At 32.2% G+C, this 22,000-nt stretch overlaps 1 protein-coding gene across 9 annotated transcripts in view; it reads right to left on the reverse strand.

The window, feature by feature from the left end:
* The window catches only part of LOC115889476 (nuclear receptor coactivator 2), a 311,795-nt gene that overhangs the window by 37,444 nt on the left and 252,351 nt on the right, over positions 1-22,000 (reverse strand). For all 9 annotated transcript variants that reach the window (XM_030909476.1, XM_030909482.1, XM_030909480.1 and 6 more), the window contains one exon: positions 236-493. In XM_030909476.1, coding sequence (XP_030765336.1) covers positions 236-493 — 258 coding nt within the window. The remainder of the gene's footprint in view (positions 1-235; positions 494-22,000) is intronic.

The following is a 22,000-nucleotide window of genomic DNA, read 5'->3' on the forward strand; positions in this document are numbered from 1 at the left end:
AGTGCGACAGCTTGGCAAATGTGAGATTCTTTGTATTAGGCAATGATATGCCAGTGACAGAGCGATATGGAGGGTTCAGTCCGTTAGTAAGTTGTGTTGTTATATTTTTTAAAAAGGATAGGATAGGACTGGAGAATGTAACCTAGAGATTAGAAGAATAACACTATAGATATGAAAAGTTGCGGTGGAACAGACCAATAGCGCTCACACAAAAATCTAATCTGTCTGAACTTACCTGCGAACCGTCGTTGGCTCTCTTGGCATCCCTGTCGTCCTTCTCGTCCAGGGATCTCTTGGAACCTCGCCGTTCCGCGGGCGATCCAGGCGGGAAGCCGAGACTGCGCAGAAGCGTGTCCTCTTGGGGACCGTTGTCGTTCTTCTTGTCGTCGTCATCGTCCGTACCCTTTTTCAGGAGCTGCTGAAGAAGCTCGCTCGGCTTCTTCATGCCCGTCTTCGCTTCGATATCGTCATCGTCGCTCTTGTCGTTGAGGAGCTGAAAACAAATAATTTACTTTAGTTTATGGTTTCTTCAGTTACTTATTTTCTTAGTTTACTTGTTTTAAATCAAGATTTTTAATGATAAATAAAGGATTTTTATAAAAATCCTTAAAACAATTTTTTCCCTCTTGGGCAGGGTGCAAAAGTTTGCAAAGGGTGCAAGTTCTTCTTAAATCAAAAAAATAGATTTTTTGATTTTAATAAATTTATTATTTAAAGCAGATTTAGATTATTTATTTTTTTAAATTTTTAGTAAATGATTTGTAGAGATTGATCTCGGCAAAATTATCATCGATTGTCATTCCCCAGCCGTCTTTGACGCCGTTTTTTTCGATCATACGGTACTATTTATAAAGATTTTCTATGTAGAAAGTGCCTTTAGCAAAAATCTATTTAAAAAGTGCAAGACTAAGACTGGATTCTCCAAGACCAAGACCAAAACTACTTATTAGACTGAAGACCAAATTTAGTCTAGGTCTAGAGCGTGTTGGTCACTAAATGTGATGGGGAATAGTCAAACCTTTTTAGTTTGAAATGTTGGTTGGACTATTTTATACAAATTGGGGTCAAAGAAATACCCTATGTATTTCTCTATTCGTGATTCCTCTATGACTTACATCACAATTCTATTTTGCAGATATGAGGAGCTTAATGCCATAGTGCAACAAAAAAAAATCCAGGTTCGCATTTAAATTAAGAATGCTTGTGATGGTCTTTAACAACTAAGTAAGCCTGATGTTTTGTAGAGGAGAACAAGTTCTAATGACAAAAAAACTTTTTATGACTATTTTATATTAGAGATACTAATAATTAATAAGTGTTTTTCATGTGTTTAATTAAAGGACTTATGCATGAGTCCCAGCAATAGTATGATTGACTAGTCAGAAAATCTCAATTCAATTGGTTTATTACTTGAACAGATATACTGGATTTTATAGTGTTCTGTATAAAAATACTGATAAAGTACCACTTTCAACAATCTGGGAGCGTAAAGATAATAAAAAAATTGTATTGAATATTACTTGCACTCACAAAAAGGTTTTTCGTGCCATATAAAAATTCGAAAAGAATCTATTTTTACTGTTAGAAAAGCAACAAGTAATAAAATATTGAATGTATAGCAGAATTCAGAGAGTAATTATAGTAAAAATATTATACCACAGATCTCGAAAAAACACATGGAATATTTTGACAAACAATGGAATATTTTGACAGACATCCAAAAAATAACAGAAAATACATTTTTTAATAACACCGGTAGACAAGAAATGTTCCTGTCACGTATTCTCTCATTGGACAGACTTTAGCCAAAATGCACGAGTAATTGTACTGATGAAAATATCTATATCGACTCTAAGTTATGACAACAGTGTATTGTAAATAGATAATGACTAAAGCTTTCTTTACATATCTAATCAAAACGAACGTTTTAATTTAAAATTATAAATTGATATCCCTTTGTTTTATTACTTTTATAAAAACAAATACACATACAATTTTATAAATTGTTACGTATGATCAATTATCACTTTTATTTGTGTAATAACTTACTGTTTGTACAAATAGAAACACTAATAAATTATGCTTGATTTTATGTATCAATAAGTCTTATTTTAAATTTATAATATAAAAATATGTAAAAAAGTGTCTTAGAGATTTTTAGTTGTCGACCAGTACCAGTATAGACCAGTCAAAAGCACACAGCATGTTATAAGTACGCAAAATTGCGATAAGATAAAAAAGGCAATTAGATTTTTTTGAGTATTGTTTTTCATATAGACAAAGTACTATGCACAGGTGTCTTTAACCTCGTGCAAACGTTTAATGTATATCTATGTATATTACAGAATAATAATTATTGTCCAAATCTAAGTGTATGAAAAATTGTGCTTCAATATTTTATTGACTATTGCTTGGACATGGACTTGTGGATATGCTTAATTTGCTATAAATTAATTAATTTATTAAAAGTTCATTTGTTACAAACCCATTCCGAATTATTCTTAAAAAATACATGTATAGCTCATTCAAAATAGACTGTGGAATATTTATTATCTTGTAATACATACAATATTCACACATGGTAACATTAACCAGCCTTTTATATTGATTTGTTGTTGTACCTACCTTAATATTTTATGTACTGCGTTTACAGATAACGTCCGCATCATATGGGAACTTGTTATTAATTGCTTTTGAGTTAAATTTAGCCGAGCGTGTTTTGAATTGGATTGCAATAATTATAAAAAAGTCAAATATTGCTATTGATTATACCAAAAGTTTTATCTGAGGTTTTATCAAGTTATTTATAGCATTGTGTTTAGTGAATTTTCTTACAATGTTGTAGTTGTGGTTTAAATTTCATTTGTAAATACGCAAAGCTAATTGCGAAAATCTTAATACAATTTTCTAGAGTGTAGGCAAAACGACAGTTTTGTTGTCAAACTTAATTCAGTTCAAGTAAATCGAACTATCTTTTAGTCTACATACAAGGTCTTACTTGATCCGTTTTGACTGAACAGACATGACTGACAGGTAAAACGTTAAGTGTGGTGGGAGCTTTAGGACAAATTTTCGTCAATTTTTAGATTACATTATTATGTTAAATAAAATGAAAAGTCCTCATGTGCTTATGGATATGTTACTGAGGTAAATATAATGTTAATAAAAATATAAATGTTACGGCTAAAATGGATACTTGGCTAGTTTTAAAACTAGCCAGCTATTTTGCAAACTAACTAGAAGCGCTGCTATTTTGAAAGAATCCGCCTGTTCTTGTAAAATAGCAGACAACCGCAGCTAGTTTATATTTTAACTGGTTAGTATGCAAAGTATTTAGAAAATCTGGTTAGGATTGGGATTTTTTCGAAATCAAATTCACATGGAAGGATGGATACGTCAAAGAAATAAAATAAGATAAAATGAGAATAGTAGAAAATAATATAAGAGATAAGTTGGTTATATCGAACATGGTAGTTGTATTTATACAGACAAAATAAAATAAGTGAGAGGGTATAATAATAAGAGTTTTTATTTTTAACCTATAAATTACTTTCAGGATTTGGATTTATTTTATTGCATAATTTCAATATGAATAGACAAGTACATTGCCGTTGAATAAATAAGTACACTGCAAATACTAAAATTATTATAAACAACTACTAAACTGAAAACCATTCCAATTTTAACGTATTGCTCATTTGCAAATGTATATTTATTATTTTATTTGGCTGTTTGAATGCTCCCATATTAGAAGTAATAATTTCTTCATTTTTTATTTTATTTTACTACTTGAACCCACCTTAATTTGAGAAAATCTCATAAATACGCGTACAAACACAGAAACACAAGTAAGCTCTTCAATATAAAGAATATATAGGCATAATCTTACTCTTAAATTGCAAGGATTTTAGTTCGTAAACTAGCCAAGAATCTTGCTATTTTGGGTGACTAAAACGTTATCATATTAGCCAAAATTATAAATGCTTATTATACAAATTAACTAAAATAACTGGTTAATATGAAAACAAAAATATAAAATTATGACATTATCTAATACGAATATACATATTATGTCTAGTTTGCAAACTAACCAGGTAGATTGTAAACTAGCCGTTGGCTGCTTGCTATTTGGCAAGAATGGGAGGATTTCTTCAAAATAACAGCGCTTTTAGTTAGTTTGCAAAATAGCTAGCTAGTTTTAAAACTAGCCAAGTATCCATTTTAGCCGTAACATCGATAAGTATTTAAAAGATGTTGAAAAATTCAGTGATGTAAATACACTTAATATTTTCATCAACTTAGACTCACAATTTATTAATTTACTAGCCTGATAAAACACTTGCGATTAAATAGATAATGAACTTTAAAAAAAATGAAGGTAACAATTCTGCATTATATATTTCTATAAAATATATCTAAACTATTTTTCATTCTATATATATATATATATATATATATATATATATATATATATATATATATATATATATATATATATATATATATATATATATATATATATACTTTAATGAATAATCAGATAATATAATATATACAAAATTTTTTAAATAATATGATTGAAATGTAACGACACTAATAGTAAAAATTTCAACCACTGGTTAAACATAAACTGTATAACAGATAATAATGTTTACTAGCGATAAATAAACAAATTTATGATAGTGTAATTTGTTAAAAAATCGTAATGTAATCATTAACATTCAAATTTCGAGAAGAGGCTTATAAAATAAATGAGACTGCATATTGTTTGCGCTAATGATAAAGACCTAGGCCTACAATTCTAGATTCTATTGTTGACATGGAATAATAAATGTTTCTCTTGCTTCAACATATATAATAATCTCGCCGAATAAGTTCATTGTATAAGACACATCGATACGAGCATTTTTATCTCCAAGATAAGAAAATTTGCTTTTATTGTCAAGTGAGCCTATTTAAATTTAAAACGAATAAAAATAATTAAGATGCCTCGCAGAGGAACACAATTTTATTATCAATATAAAAACACACCGATTTCTGGTCTTGTAGGCAAGGTCTGGTTTTCTTCCAGTGTTCGCTCCTTTTCTAGCAATAGATCGTTTGCTTTTTCATTATGCTGGGACCCATAATAGAAGACTTTATTTTCTTTGCCTAATTTGTTTAGCTTCTCTAGCTCTAGCTGAACAAATTAGGCACACAAAAAACACATTCTTTGACCAATTTCGAATTGATGGGTACTGAGCTGATCACTTTTAACTCTGCATAAGATGGCTATTTCCTGTCTACGATAGTTCTTATCTAACGTAAGCTGTACGCATCTTTCGCTAGAGTAGATTTCTGATTTTAAGATGTTGGGGTTCCCATTGGTTCGGAGTATTTAGTTTTCCGTCCAAATAATCCTATTCCTTTAAATGTGGTAGACAATGATTCAGTATCGAAACTAAAGGAATTTCGGACTACCATTGTCTTGATTTATTTTGCTTACACAATGTTTCGGTCAGAAGTATCACTGACCGTTATTAAGGGTGAACTCTCTTTTACTTTTAACCCCTGTCTCTGTTCTTGCATGATTTTGGAATCATCAATATAGTACTGTATGGTATGGTCTTTCAAAACGGCTGGAAAACGTTTCTCTCTTCCAATTCTTTTTATTGCTAATATTACATTGATGTCCACCAGTAAATACAATAGTATCCGAAACATAGAGAAGCGGATTAAAAAAGAGTTTAAGATTATTATAAACATAAGCGACATAAACATATCAGACATACTGTAAAATTTGTGATTTACCGGACTTATAACGTAAATATCTATTACACATTTTGATGTCTATTTTTAACATATTTAAGGGTATTTTTTAAATGCCTTATGATATTTTATACAGATTATATCAAAATTATCTTTTTATCTGTATTCCTAGATGCCTAGAATATTTTTTTGATGCTAAAAACAAATTATTTGAGCCCTAAGTGTTTTTGGAAGTGAACATTGATTGCTATTTAGTAGCAGGCTGTATTATATTCAGATATTTCCGTATTAAAACACTTTAAAATAAATCCCGTGCCAAACAAATCTCTGTCTATTAAATAAGTACATATTACATTATCGAACAAACTGAAAATGAAACAATAACTGTATACAGTTCTGGTCGATATGTGAAACTAAAAATTATTTGCTCAATGTTAAAAGCAGTAGATAAAGTTTGTGCGTTTCTTCCGCTAAATGATACTGTTTAGCGTGAAAAAAATGTATGTCAAAGCAATAAAAACCGCTTTTGCAACACCGTTATTTATTAACATCGGCTGGTTTACTGGAACTACATGACTAAAAAGGAAAAGTGACGGCTATGTTTCAGAAATAAATAAAACGGCAACACAAATGAATGAATTAACGCCTATGTGTAAATTCGAAACTTTAAGAAATTTGAATTAAATGGTTATATAAGAAAATATTATATTATTATAATTTTAAATTCAAATTAGTTAAATATTAGCTCGGAAAAAAGTAACTTAGAATTAACATACATCCATATAAAAGTCTCTTTTACTGAAGCAGCTGGGAGCTAAATCTGGCGAATACGGAGGATGGTCTAGCTGTTCAAACTGCAATTTATGGATTTTTGCCATAGCAAGGTGTGAGATAATGCACAGTTTTGGTGAAACAAAATTATCGTCGTTTGCAGATGTGATGACTTTATTACGTTATCTGCTTTCAGTTTGTGAAGTAAGAATGCGCAGTATTCCCTTGTAATATTTTCCTTCGTCGTCATTACCTTTCCAGTCTGAAAAACAGTTTTCAGTTTAATCTGGAGCCATATTCCTCTTCTCTTCTGGAGCCATATTCATCTACCTCTTCTGGAGCCATATTCATCTACCTCTTCTGTTCGTTTCTCCTATAGTTCCAAGCTCATCCAAACGTACTTAGACGAGTCTCGAGGTACCTTTAGGTTCATGAGCGCCTTAAATGCTACCTAACTGTCTGATCTTTCTTGTGTAAGCTGTTCTCCGTTGTTTTCTCTCGCCCATTGCAGAATGGTGAAAATTTCTGCCTGGAATACGGTTGAGTATTTACACAAGGAAAAGGATAAGCTTGCCCTTGGTCTTTCCTCAAATACACCAGCTCCTATTCAGTCAGCAATGCTTCACCCGTCTGTATACCTTGTTAGTACGTCCTGAAGCAATGTTGTATCTTCGGTTGTATCTTGCATCTGCTACTACATCTCGAATGGTTCGTGGTAATGATGAAAAGTTTGGTCCGATCTCATTTGGAGCAGAGGTCTTCCAATAGAATCCCCTCATCTTTGAGTGTCCTGTTTCCGTCCATTTCCCCAGAGATTTTGTTGTTGATTCTTGCCTCCGTTCGGTTCAACACGTGAAGAGATGGAAAATCCAGAAGCGCCTCCATTGATGTAGTTTACCTAATCATACTTCGAGACCACGTTCTTCAGGGGAATGCAATTAACTTAATGACATTGACCAACATTCTCTCTATCAACTAAAAAAATATATAATTTTCTAAATTAGTTGTTTAGGTATCGCTAGGTATATATAAATAAGTCCAAAAACTGGATTTTAATAAATCTATGATAATTTTCGATATAAACAAATGTTGGACCCTTAAAATCATTTGTCAGCGTAATCATTTCAGGTGGTTCTAGACTTCCTCTATCGCTATATGAAGGTCTCATATAAATATGTTCAAACCTTTGAATAAGAAGACTAAGGAAGGAGCATAATGCTATCCATGTATTCATGCATGGTGGGCGGAAAAAGCGCCATAAAAGCACTCTAGGGTGGGGATCCTTGACAGTTCTGTTTGACGATTCATTTGACACATTTGAATTTGATTTGAAATTTTGTGGATTTGTCAGTCTTTACGGAGCTTATTTTATGTTATTTATTATTTATTCTACTACTGATAGTTGTATAAAGGTAGTAAATCTAGATGGAAATTGTGGCAGAACTTAAATTAACAGTGACACTATCACGATTTATCGAAAAAGATTCTAAAATAGTTGGTTGTGTAGCGTGCGGTAGATCTCGGCAAAAATTGAGTGAAATAATGGAACAACTTTTCGCTAGTAAGTGACTATATAATATACATACGTGTAGTAAACCGATCATTTATGAAATTCACTTAAATTAACTAAATTATATATTTTTCTTGCATTTTAGCTTTTATTTATTACTTGTCAAAGATTAGATGTCAAAGAATTTAGATACGTTAATTTGACTTACCTGCTTCAGTAGCGTACCGGATGTTTGTGTTAATAAATACTTATTATAACTTATCTATTTTTATTAGAATTATATATTTTTATAACAATTTTAATAACTACCAACATTTATTCACAACGTAACATAAAACAACAAATTATTGAGTCTACCCCACGTCTACCCTACATCATAGTTTTACATTTTTTAAATAAAATTAGAACGACACTGATAAACCGGAATTTTAAGTCGGCCATATTTGAGGCCCATCGCGGTGTACCTAAGATTTTTGATATGCTCCTTCCTTAGTCTTCTTATTCAAAGGTTCAAACGCAAACCGTCTCCCACGTTTATGACGTCATGTTAGGTAGCATCTCCATTTTTACCACTTGGAGCTTCATATTATGGTTACAGAAAGGTACTTACTAAATTTTTTAATAAATTAAAACGCATTTTTCAAAAAAATGTACTTGGAAACAAATCCTATACACATTTGTGATTTGAATATGAACCCAATCAATTTTAATGCGATAGTGAACAACAAACAGTAAATATTTTTGGTATGGTCAGGGACGGTTACATTGATAACAGAAAATAATGTTGTTTTGAAAAATTATTTTATGTTGCTCAGATATTCACATTAAATTTAAACTGAATAAACATAATGTTAGGAAAATCTACATAATTTAATAGATATTGCAGAAATATTTTGAATGTTATCGGGCAAACAAATAAAAACAAAAGTCAAATAAAAAAATAATAAGGTTAACAAATAACCTAAAAATGGTAGATAATTATTATGGTCTGTATAGTTTATCCAATAAATTTAATTTTTTGGTACTTTAAAATAAAAATAAAATATAGGATGTACCCATTGCGATAAAAAAAGTAGTACAACAAAATATGATTTAACCTGCTGGTCTATAATGAAATATTTTCTTTCAAACTGATAACCATAGCTCATAACTCAGTGTCATCAGAATTCTTGTGTCAGTATCAAGTAATTTTTAAAAAATGCCCTTAACTTCAGAGCAAAAATCGATTATATTTACGCGATTAAGGGATGGGTTCCCATAAGGGACATTGCAGATGCATTAGGGATAAACAAAAAAACAGTGTTGTAGGCTAAATCCAAATTCAATATAATTCAAATATCCTTATAGACCAGGAGTTCTATCTGGGACTACTAATTCTTGTACTACTTTTTTTTGATCGCAATGGTACTTATAAGTACAATATCGCAAATCCAAATTACCAACGAAATTTTAATGAAATTGAGCAAACACATTTTTATCACGCTATATTTAACTATTCCAGAAACATTTTTGTTGTAATATTAGAATTTGTTTACTTTACAAATTATATATCTATTATTTTATTATTGTTTATATTTTTGATACGATGCGATGTGGCTAAATCTATCATACATCATATTATCAATATGGTTAAAATCGGTTGTTATCCACACCAGAATTGAAGTTATCGATAGATTAATGTATAAATAAAAATTAAAAAACAAAAAACATAGAGTGATGATAAACATTTATTTGTTTTAATTTAAAAACTATAGGTATATTTAGTTATTAAAGATTATAATTATTGTGTTAAAGATTTAATTATTTTAAATTAATAACATTCTACAGTAATTACAATTTCGAATTTGAATTGAATAAAAAATGGCAAAACTGTAAAAATATGAGTTTTTAGGATACTAAACAGGCAATACATACATACAGCCATTACTCGCTGACGAGTATTTGACACGCATCAGAAGATGGTCGCGTAAGGCGTTTTCTTTCATGAGCTTTTCTGTGACTGAAATACGCGATACGCGATTTTATCTCTCTTCCGCACTCCGGCCATTCAAAAATCTCATTACTTTGTTGCCTCTTTACTTTTTGGTTGTCGCTGTTAACTGAGTTTACAATTTTTCTTCATTGCGTTCTATTGCGCTACATGCTGCATGTTTATCCCCTTAAGTTTTCGTGGAAAATATCCTTGTACCTTTTGAGTTGTCCACCCGGTTTTTTCTTACCATCTACAAGCTGACCGTAAGCACCATATACATCTACAGCACCGTAAACAGCATTGTAAAGCAGAGATTTTGGTAGGCGGTTTTCTTGCATTCTGCATACGTGACCAGCCCATCTTAAGCGGGATTTTGTGACCATGACTTCAATACTCTCGCAGTTAGCTTTTTCAAGGACCGATACGTTTGAGACATGGTGGAACCATTTGATTCTAAAGAGTGGTCAAAGATGCCTCTGTTGCAACTTGTTTAATGCGTTCATGTGTCGGCGGTATACGGCATCGGCACCCAGGTTTCGCTTCCATATAACATGGAACATGGTGGGGATTATTATTGCTCGGTACACTGCAAGTTTCGTTTTTGTGCTCAAGTCATGATTGTAGAAAACCCTGTCTTTTAATTTCCAGAATGCTCTTGAGGCGCTGCTAATCCTGTGCTGAATTTCGGAGTCGATATTGGCCTTTTCCGAAATCAAATTGCCGGGGTAATTGAATTCCGCTACATATTCTAATAGTTCTTCTCCAATTTTTATAGCATTGTGATCTTTAGGGGGAGTGCACATGATTTTAGTTTTATCGATGTTCAGCTTAAGGCCCAAAGCTTCGTATGCCCATAGGTGTATGTGTTCAACATTTCTTGTAATTGCTGTAACGTTTTTGCAACTAGAGCGCAGTCATCAGCGTATTGGAGTTCTGTGATGAATTTTGTACGTGTTTTTGCCCTGAGTCTTTTTATGTTGAACAGACCGCCGTCGTATCTGTATCTAATGCCCAATCCTCTTTCCTGTATTTTGCTGTCCACTATAATGGAGAGCCCTGCCATAAATATGTTGAATAGAAGAGGCGCTAAGACACATCCCTGCCTACTCCTGTATTTGTTAGGAAGGAATCACTCAGTGATCCATGATGTGACACTCTTGATTTGTTGTTCTTATGGAGGCTTTTACACACTGCAAGAAATTTGAACGGCAATAGAATCAATGGAACATACAATACGTTGGCTTCTAAATGACGATCGATGACATTTTTTAAAAGTAAAATTATATGGTAAACGTCATCCATTGTAATTTTCAAGGTAGCCGTTTTTAATTTTGACCATAATATGATATGTTAATAAATATTAATTGAATATACTATATAGACACAATGTTTAAAAATATGATGTCATTTAAAATAGTTATAAACATTGATAGTATTTCTGGTCTAGTCTAAAGAGGATAGATAACAGTGACAAACAGTTGTTGTCTGTCTTTCTAATTCCTAAGGAAATTGTATTTTATTTCTGTCTTTTTTGCATGTCACCTGTCGATATTTCCCATGACTCGTTGAACAGATTTTATTTAAAAAATAAGTTAATTTGGTGACTTTCAAATAGTGAAAATATTTTACGTTGCCAGGTTTTAAATGTTATCTGGTTAAATTCTTATATATTAAAAAGATATTATAACCTATGCGAGGTTTCAAGTTCTACTTCGTATTGCATAAAACAAGTTTGACACAATGACCTGTTATCGCAAAGCAAGGTCAGCGTCTCAATGACTAAAACAACAAGTAGTACATAAAATGAAATTAAAAACAATAAGTACACAGGAAAAAGTTTATAAATTATATTAGAAAAAGAAATGAATTGTTTTAGAAATAATATTTTTTAGTATTTAACGATTTTTTTTTTTTAGTAGAAAATTGTGATAATATGGAATAATTTACTTCAATATATAGGGGGCGAGTCTTAAATAAGTGCAAATACTTTTAGGAATAGTATATTGCGACCCCAAAAACACGGCTATGAGGTTTTATTGGCGACAAAAAATTCTGAAAATTTGGAATTTATTGGAATTTTTGTTAGTTTAAGTTAAAAAACATAATTTTTTAATAATATGGCAACATTGGTAGTAGGTAAATTAAATTTACAAGAAAGAAAATCCAGAAAAGATCCAGTGGTTCTCAAAAATTAAAGCAAAATCATTTTTATTTTAAATTTTCAAAGTAAAATAACTCGGTTATTTTGGACTTAGTTAGTTTGGGTTGGTTTTGTTTATTTTTTGGTATCAGCTGGTTTTTTGTATGACAAGTTTTTTACAAACATTCTTCAGATTTCTAATTTCTCACTGTCACTTTTAGAGCACTTAGCAAGCCAAAATAATCATAATAATAATGATATGTTTCCAAAAAATTCTTTATGGGTATTTCGCCACTGCACTGCAATAAAATCTACAAAATAAAATAGATATTTTTTGTAAACACTTCTGCGTTAAACCTAAACGGACGCTGCTTGTCAGAAGTTATGTTTACAGTAATACAGATTTGCCTAACAAAGAAAAAAATGCTTTACGTTTCGGAAAGTTATCTCTTTCCGTCGTCGGAAGCAAAAAAAATACAATGAATAAAGAAAAAACTATTTAAAATATTTAAATTCAACTATTCGAGAACACTTTACTTTTTTAAAACAGACACGTCTACAAGAAACCGTTGACTTTCTGTTAAAATGACATTTTTAACTTGATATTTAAACTTCAAAATTAACAATTACTACCTGATAACAATTACTTAATAAGGTAAAACCAAAAAGCCCCAAACTTTCTGTATGATTATTTTTTTAAATTTTACGTTATGTTATGTTTATTTATCTTGTTGTATTTATAGTTCTTTGAAATCAAAGAAGCGATTGCCATACATTACCACATTACTAACATCTACAGATGCATGAGCAATACATTTATTTTTATTAATAACAATGAGAAAATAAATATAATATAAATTTATATATATATATATATATATATATATATATATATATATATATATATATATATATATATATATATATATATATATATATATATATATATATATATATATATATATATATATATATATATATATATATATTAATAAATTTTACATTGGTGAAACATCTAGACCCTTAAATGTTAGAATTAAAGAACATAAAGATATTTAAGAAAGGGAGATTTTCACAAATGTAAGATTTGTCAGCATTCTTGAGACACAGGGCACAGAATAATTTTTTTTTAATAACGCCAAAATTATAATGACAGAAGCGATAGCCTCAAAAAGAAAAATAAAAGAGGCTTTTTTAATTCAATCTAATAAAAATAAATGTATTGCTCATGCATCTGTAGATGTTAGTAATGTATGGCAATCGCTTCTTTGGTTTTAAAGAACAATAGATACAACAAGATAAATAAACATAACAACGTAAAATTTAAAAATAATCGTACAGAAAGTTTGGGGCTTTTTGGTTTTACCTTATTAAGTAATTGTTATCAGGTAGTAATTGTTAATGTTGAAGTTTAAATATCAAGTTAAAAATGTCATTTTTTTAGCAGAACGTCAACGGTTTCTTGTAGACGTATCTGTTTTAAAAAAGTAAAGTGTTCTCGAATAGTTGAAATTAAATATTTTAAATAGTTTTTTTCTTTATTCTTTGTATTTTTTTGCTTCTGACGTTAAGCATTTTAAGCCAACGTTAAGCATTTTTTTTCTTTGTATTACTGTAAACATAACTTCTGACAAGCAGGGTCCGTTTAGGTTTAACGCAGAAGTGTTTTTAAAAAATAATTATTTTATTTTGTAGATTTTCTTGCAGTGCAGTGGCGAAATACCCATAAAGAATTTTTTGGAAAGATGAATCCGCCACATAGGTATAGACATTTTTTTATAATAATATGATTATGTTTAATGTATGGTTTATCCCATTATAAAATTGCACACTAAATTAAAAAAAAAAAGTAAGCGCCTGTACTCATTTTCAGCTGCAACTGTAGGTCAGATAATATGACATCGTATCCGGAAAATTGTCCGAAAGAAAACTGATTGAAAGCAAATTACTCAAACGAAGATTGCCTTAATGGAAAAATACCCGAAAAGATAATTTCCCTAATACCATTTTAGCAAACCAGAAAGTTGCCTGAAAGAAACAATAATTGTCATTGTCATCACTGTTAATTTCTATAAAATTGTATTTATTGTGATTATCATTATTCGAGTATAAAGACTATATATTTTTCTTAATATTATGTTGTTGGTTTGGCTATTCCTTTTTAAATGGAGCGTTTAAAAACCTTGTATTAGAGCATGTTTTTACCAAAAATCGACACTTGAAAATTTTTATTTCTGTCAACTCTAATTTGGTGACATTTCTTTTCAAGATTTTGGATAATTTTCCTTTCGGTCAATTCTTTTGGTCAATTTTCCTAGATCCAATGGCATTATATGACATTATACTCTTTGCATGGTGAACGTGATTGTACAAAATGAGATAAAAATGTATATTGAAATTTGAAGATGTATACAGAGTCACTCTGTGTAATCAAATAAGTTTGTAATTTGTAATGAGATGCCAAAAATTGTGTTGGCGCTTAATACGTTTACGTCCGCTATATTGAGATCTTTGTTGTAATTTTTTTTAAAAATCTCTGAATCTGGCATTGAATAGAGTTCACCCAATCACTTTTACCTTTTGAAGATCCCCCGTAAACCCGACTTACGATAATATCTCCGTTACGGTATATGGACCGTATTTTGAACATTTCACCAAGTTGGCGAGTCACGACCGTACATATACATGGTACCGACTATCTAAAAACACTTTACATCACTCCGCACTGCACCACCGGATAAGCACTTTCGTCCCGATGACGTGTCATCGTTATTATCAGTGGCGGCGTATACCAGCACGGAACAAGGTTAGGACGGCGATGGGCAGAAATCACGGTCGTACCAGCATGGTGGAAGCGGGAATCGCGATTGCACGGCGGCCAGACGTGACAGAACGCCAAACCTCTTATCGCTGGGTCCGACTAGAATACACGACAGCCAAGTCGAATTTCTTATCACCAGTTGGTGGCTCGACTAATACGACGAAACTGAAATTATCTTTTTTTTTAATTTATTGTCCGCGTTCGGCCGGCGAGATTGGATGCGCGTCGGTCGCGCAGATAAGGGCTCGATCGCTCGCGACGTCGTGTTCCGACCTTGTGCGAAAAACCGGCAACGTCGCGGAATCGGAACTCATCAGCCAGCTGCATTTTTCTTACGTAAAATCAGACCGTTTTACGCCAAATGCAATAGTACAGGATCCGGTTGCAGGATTATTACGTTCATAATTTTTTTACGTATATCTATGAATATAGGGGAATACACTTTTAACAGGGTGCCAATCAAAACGTTGCCGCAAATAGGGCTTGCCACGGTTCAAAGTTTTTCCTACAATTTTATACCGGCCCGGCAGTAGCTCCTATAATAAAAAACTTAGGAATTTTGGATAAGTGCAAAGCTTTAAAAAATCAGTCATCAGACAAATATCTTTGCGCCAAGTCAAGCAAAACCGTACCATCCTTTTCTCGAAGGTGTTAGCGGCACTTTTGACCACCCTGTAACTTCGTTGTGGATAAAGCAAGAATATTAATTTTCACTACACATGAAGACATACTATAGCTGGCTAGGTTACCAAAATATCTAGTAATTATCCCTCATAGTTTATGAATTATCGCTTGTCAAATTTCTTTAATTTCGACATTGACTCACTGACAGATCATCAAAATTCTAAGCTACTTCTAGATGTGTCACAAACTTCAAATATCGAATTTTAGGTAGCTTTAAGCTATAACCAAACGAAAAAATAAAAAAATCTCAAAATATCCTTATGGATTAAAAGTTAGCTGTCTAGCTGCTACCGGTAACTGACTTTCCAGTCGAGAAAAAGGTGGAAAACTATAATTAATCAAAGCGGATTTTATTTGTATATCAATAAATCAACAATAATTCAAGATTTATAAATTTTTTCTAGTCAAACTTCTTTAACTGCGCCAGTGACTCACACGCCGTCATCAAAATTCTAAAGTACTTCTAGAAGTGTTATAAACTTCTAAATTTGAATTTTTACGAAAAAATGAAAAATCTCGAAATATCCTTATGGATCAAAAGTTAGCTGTCTAGCCGCTACCGGTAACCGACTTTCCGGCGATGGTAATAATAAAAGGACCGGTGATAGAATTGTTTTGAAAATTTGGATTTTTATATAAAAGCAACTGCCTGCTCCATCTATCTAAAATATATCAGCGTTACATGTGCCGGATCATTTGAAAAGTGGTAGAATCTTTGTTATTTTAAATTTATTACATTTTTGGAAACTACACTCACCAGCAAAAAAAAACGGCCACTAAAAACTAATCCCAACTTCAGAGTTGGATTTCTCGCGAACCACTCATTAGATTTTGATGATTTTTTTTAAATTGTAAATTAATTTCTTCTTAACGGATGCTACGTTCGAAATTTTCATTCGAAATTTATTGTGAGCATATACAGGGCACAACAATAAGACGAAGTTTTTTGCTCGAACTTTGTGACATCCTGTAGGGTGCAGCAGTTGTAGTAGCTATTGCTAAATCAAATCACGTTGTAGCCTCATCTTTTGTGAGCATTTTGTTTTTTTAATCACGGGATTATCTCTGTTTGTGTTGGAGATATGCTGCTTTAAAACGAACATCTCGGAACAATGCTTTGCAGGCAAAACCGCGACCGAACCAATTCACATGTAAACGCGCAAACTGAAGACGTGCTCGACGATGTCTTGGAAGACCTGGGGTCCTGTGGCAGGCCTCCTTGCAGACAAGCTGTTTTCTTTTAGTCTTCGTTGGACTGTTCTCTCACTGACTTGAGTTCTACGCACGGCTTGTAGTAGATGTTGATTCTGAAACGCTGTAATTCTACGATTTCGTAAAGTATTCAGGACAATAAAACGGTCGTCAATTGCATTTGTCTTCCGTTTTCTTCCGGAACCCACTCGCCTAGTTAAATTTCCCGTTTCCATATACCGATTCCAGGCATCCTGGACTGTTGTTCAAGGTATGCCCAGGGTATCGGAGACATAACGTTCACTTCGGCCATCCTCAATTAAAGCCACAATACGAGCAACATCCGTCACAGATAATTGCATTTTTTAATTTGACAACCGTTGTTGTCATATTGCAAATACTCATAAATCCGTTTTCGCCTGTGTTGCCTTAATTATTTACACATAAAACTTTCTGCCTGCGCAGCGTTTTTCCGAGACGTTCGTTTTAAAGCAGCGTATCTCCAATAAAAAGAGAGATAATGTCGTGATTAAAAAAAATGCTCACAAAAGATGAGGCTACAATGTGATTTGATTTAGCAATAGTTACTACAGCTGCTGCACCCTACAGGGTGTTACAAAGTTCGGGCAAAAAACTTCGTCTTATTGTTGTGCCCTGTATATGCTCAAAATAAATTCGGAATAAAAATTTCTGACGTAGCATCCGTTAAGAAGGAATTAATTTACAATTTAAAAAAAAATCATCAAAATCTAATGAGTGGTGTGCGAGAAATCCAACTTTGAAATTGGGACTAGTTTTTAGGTTTTTTTTGCCGGTGAGTTTATATACTCTCATCATCTCATAATTTTTCTATTATACTAACCTAGACCTGTCTCTTATAGTTTTCAAGATAAAAAAATAAAATATGTGTAAAATTGACAAAAACATGATTTTGAATAAGCATTGGTTTGGTTGTGAAATCATGAATTCAACATTTTTAAAGTTAATATTTGAGTTATAACGAAAGTCGGAAACACAAGTCGTTAGAAATCTAGAATTAATCCATTTGATATTATCTGACTTTATACGATAATTCAATATTTATGAATTATTGCTAGCCAAACTACTTTAATATTAATTTGAGTGATAGAACGACAACACAATTCTTCCACTATAAACAGTTGTGAGATCTCATGTAAAATCAAGTCAATTTATTTTATTTAGTCAATTTTTAAGCACCTTTTTTTAGTCTCTCTTTAAGCACACTTTCTTTTAAGATTAGGTGACTTTTGCTGCAGTTTAAGACTATGTTTATGTAGATTTCAGGATCCACTATTAATATAATATGTCTTTAGGCCATTTAAAAAAATGGGTAAGGCGGGTTTTGCAACTTAACGCCTCAATTATATTCAGCTATTAAGTTTCGAAAGTAATAAATCAGACGAGGGACATGTATCGATTATAGGCTCAAAAATATGTATTCTTGTGTAGTCTGCAGTGAGAAAGAACAAATCAAATGTTCACTAAATACTGGCTCCTATAATCGTTAAATAATTCTAATAAAATGGCGAAGATTAGTTGTCATCTATAATGATAAAAGTCACGTCGTTAAAAGTGACACTACGTGACCATTTCAAAAATATATGAATGAATATTTCACACAAGGTTATCAACTGCGATGAAAACATTATTTTATATGCAAAAGAAGCTAGCCAGCCATATAAAAGAGGCTGTATTGACCACTACATTATTATTGCGTGAACATCGTAACGTACAGAGTAAAAACCTATAAACAAATAAAATATGTGTAGCAATAAAAGAAATTAGCATTATAAATACCTGTTTAGCATATGACTAATCAAGATAATTACTAATTAGTAATCGATAGTATTATATAATTAATTACTAACATAAATGGTAATTAATTAGAGTAGGTTGATATTTTGTGAAGTGAAAAAGAAACACTTCAATTTACAGATAGATACCTGCAGAAGAAAAACAGATCATTTATAAAAATTTTAAAGTGTGTTTGAATATGTTACCCAAATTTTGGTTATTTTTAGACTGGCAATATTGTATTATTGATTATATTTTAATTATATAAAGTTTAAATTACTGTAATTTAACCACCTGCAACATGCCGTATGATCGAAAGAAAAAAGGCGTCAAAGACGGCTTGGGAATGACAATCGATGATCATTTTGGCGCGAAAATATATATGTATTTACAATATTCCCAGCTAGCAGCCATTGTCTTTTTGATTGAGAGTTGATCGACGGCCTTCGTATATAATTTGCGACGTTGTCAATATAATGGTTTTATATGATTTTCTTTATCATGTAATTTTGTTAATTTTACAAAATATATCCAATAAAAAATAAGAATTGAAGTTATCATAATACAGCTCTAGCAATCAAAACACGCTGTGATTTTGCAAAAATACTGTCAAAGTGTATGTGGCCACATCTGTCGGAGAAGTGAATAAACCGCAAGTGTATTGCTGGTTGAGGACTACCTGAGGACATTGTTGTTGAGGCGCCATCTCTTAACCAAGTAGAAAAGTAAGCCAATCAGGCGGCAGAATTTATTAGTAGGAGGCAGAATGATACCGAGAATTTTAGAAGGTTCCAGAAACTGTCAGTAAAGTATATAAAGGCGCGCGATCGGAGGTTGAGCCAGTTTGAAATTTGAAAATACACCGATTTAAATTGTGAATCGTGACAATTTGGCGAAGGAGCTTATAAATAGTTAATTGTGTGTTGCAATCGGTAAAAATTGTGTGTATATAGTGAGAAAATAAATTCGTTAAGTATTAAATCGTGAGTTTAAATTAGTGGACCCATGGAATCCGTAACAATATTATTAGTTTGATTATATTTTGGATTGCTTTGGTTAGGTTTTCAGTTGATTTGGTTAGGTTTTGAGTTGATTTGGTTAGGTTTGGTTTGATTTCCGTAGATAATACTTTTTTAACGTATCATATAAAAACATAAAAGAACCAGAAAAATTGGCGTTAAATAGCGGCAACATCGAATAGGGTAATGTCATCATATGCTTGTGTCATCTGTCAAAATTCCTCCGCGGCATTAAATAGCACTATAATTTTATTTCAACATTACCAAATTTACTAGATAATCCGCAATTTTATTTGGTTAAAATTACCTATAAAAACCCGTACTTTTGAGGCAAATTTTTGTTTTCTTTAAATTCTACTGTCCGTAAAGTCGAACGGACCTAATCTTTTTACCTTAATATAAAGTACGGGCCAAGTTAATGACGTCTAGGGCTTAACCTCGCCAAAATTACCATCGGTTGTCATTCCTCCGCCGTCTTTGACATCGTTTTTTCGATCGTATGGTTTTATATAGTTACAGTTAAACTTGTCTCTACAGTTACTTGGCTAGATTATAATGTAGCTGCAGAGTACACAAACTATATAAACGCCTAGATATAGTGATGAAAACATATATCATGTGATCAAAAAAGAAACGGTTTCAGGTTGGCTGGGAAGTGAAAATCGATGACATTTCCCCTATAATGTTACATATAAAATGACAGCGACCTTCATTTCCAAGTCAACTCTGTATTTATTGCATCTAAAATAACTACGAATATTGGTTAGTTTGTATATTATTCAAAAAACAATCAAAGATCTGTCGCTTAAGTACAAACTATGTACATACAACAAAATTACACAAATTAACTGGGATTTTGGCTATTTGGCAACTTATTGCTTATTTTATAGATTGTATTCGAGCTAGATATGAAAAAAAATCAACTAATTTGCGTAGCTGTTTTAATAGAAATATGGCATTCCTTTAAAATATACTATGCCTGTATTATAAAAGAAATAAATGGATCCAGGACTCATTACTGAAGAAAGATGATAAAATAGATGAAAACAGATTGCCATCGAAGACGTAGTCGAAATTTACAGCAACTATGTAACTGAAGATGATGAAAAACACGTGTTTAACCCATGGACTATAGAGGCTTAATGATATATTTCATAAACCAATAGCTAACTAACTTAGTACTCCATCACTTCAAGACCAAACTACAACATGCGATGTACATCCTAAAAACTATTATCACGTGTTTAAGCGTTATTTAAGCAAACTCACCATGCCATGGTACGGAGCTCCGTAACGCACAAACATGTAATTCATCCTCCTTAGTTCCGGAGATGGAAAAACTAAGTTCCTTTTCCACTGAAGCACGTACCGGTATACAAACACAAGGGGAAACTTCCTAAGCGAATGAAAGCCGAAACGTAACTACCCTTAGACAACTTTCACGAAAACTTTCGCCAAAGTTAAGAACGGCGGAGAAGAAACGTGACTACGACCGCCGGGTGGTGCATTCGTTCGGGGTTGGAAGGAGTGGAGGGGGTGCAGGTAGTCGAAGCCGAACAAACAGGCAGCATCCCTTGTCGCTCCAGCTAGAGATGAAACGATACAAGCAGATAACAGTGTTTACTCGATAGTTTGGGTTTGGATACCAAATAATGCTTTTGGTGTCGATTCTTTTGAACCGCTGAAGACATTAGATTAACTCGAATTAAAATAAAAAGAAAACATTTACGTAATATAAATTCAAGTTCAACATATTATGTTATTATTACAAGACAATACATAAGAATATCTAGTACATTATTGAATAGAAAGACTATAAGGAAGAAGTACCTATATCAACAAAATTATAGGTATCACTCCAGTTTGTCAATGGCATTCTAATTTTTTAACAAGACTCAATAATTTGATGATTTTAATTTGCGTTGAATCAATTATCATCATCATTTTCAGCTTATTCAACCACTTCCAATTATGGTGTATACCCTCACATATTTAGATACCTACTCTTTTTGTAGTTGCGCCCATTGTTGTCTATTTTTGACAATGCGGGCCCAAGTTATCCCTGCCAATTTCCTTATGCCAGGGTGCATCCATGCCATCCTAAACAAGCGGAACGGCGTTTCGGTGTAACGACTTTGAATCGATTTCCAGCAATTCTATTGGCTGAAACTTTTCGAGAATCCATTTGTCAAAAATTTCAGCGAATAGAATTACTGGAAATCGATTCAGGGTCGTTACGCCGATACGCCGTTCCGCTTTTTCTAGGATGGTATGGATGCACCCTCATGTTCCCATCTAAAGTTTCGTCTTCCTCTAGGTCTCTTGATTC

The sequence above is a fragment of the Sitophilus oryzae genome, unplaced genomic scaffold (genome assembly GCF_002938485.1).
Source record: "Sitophilus oryzae breed Bouriz unplaced genomic scaffold, Soryzae_2.0 scaffold_815_pilon_pilon, whole genome shotgun sequence".
NCBI classification, from domain to species: domain Eukaryota; kingdom Metazoa; phylum Arthropoda; class Insecta; order Coleoptera; family Curculionidae; genus Sitophilus; species Sitophilus oryzae.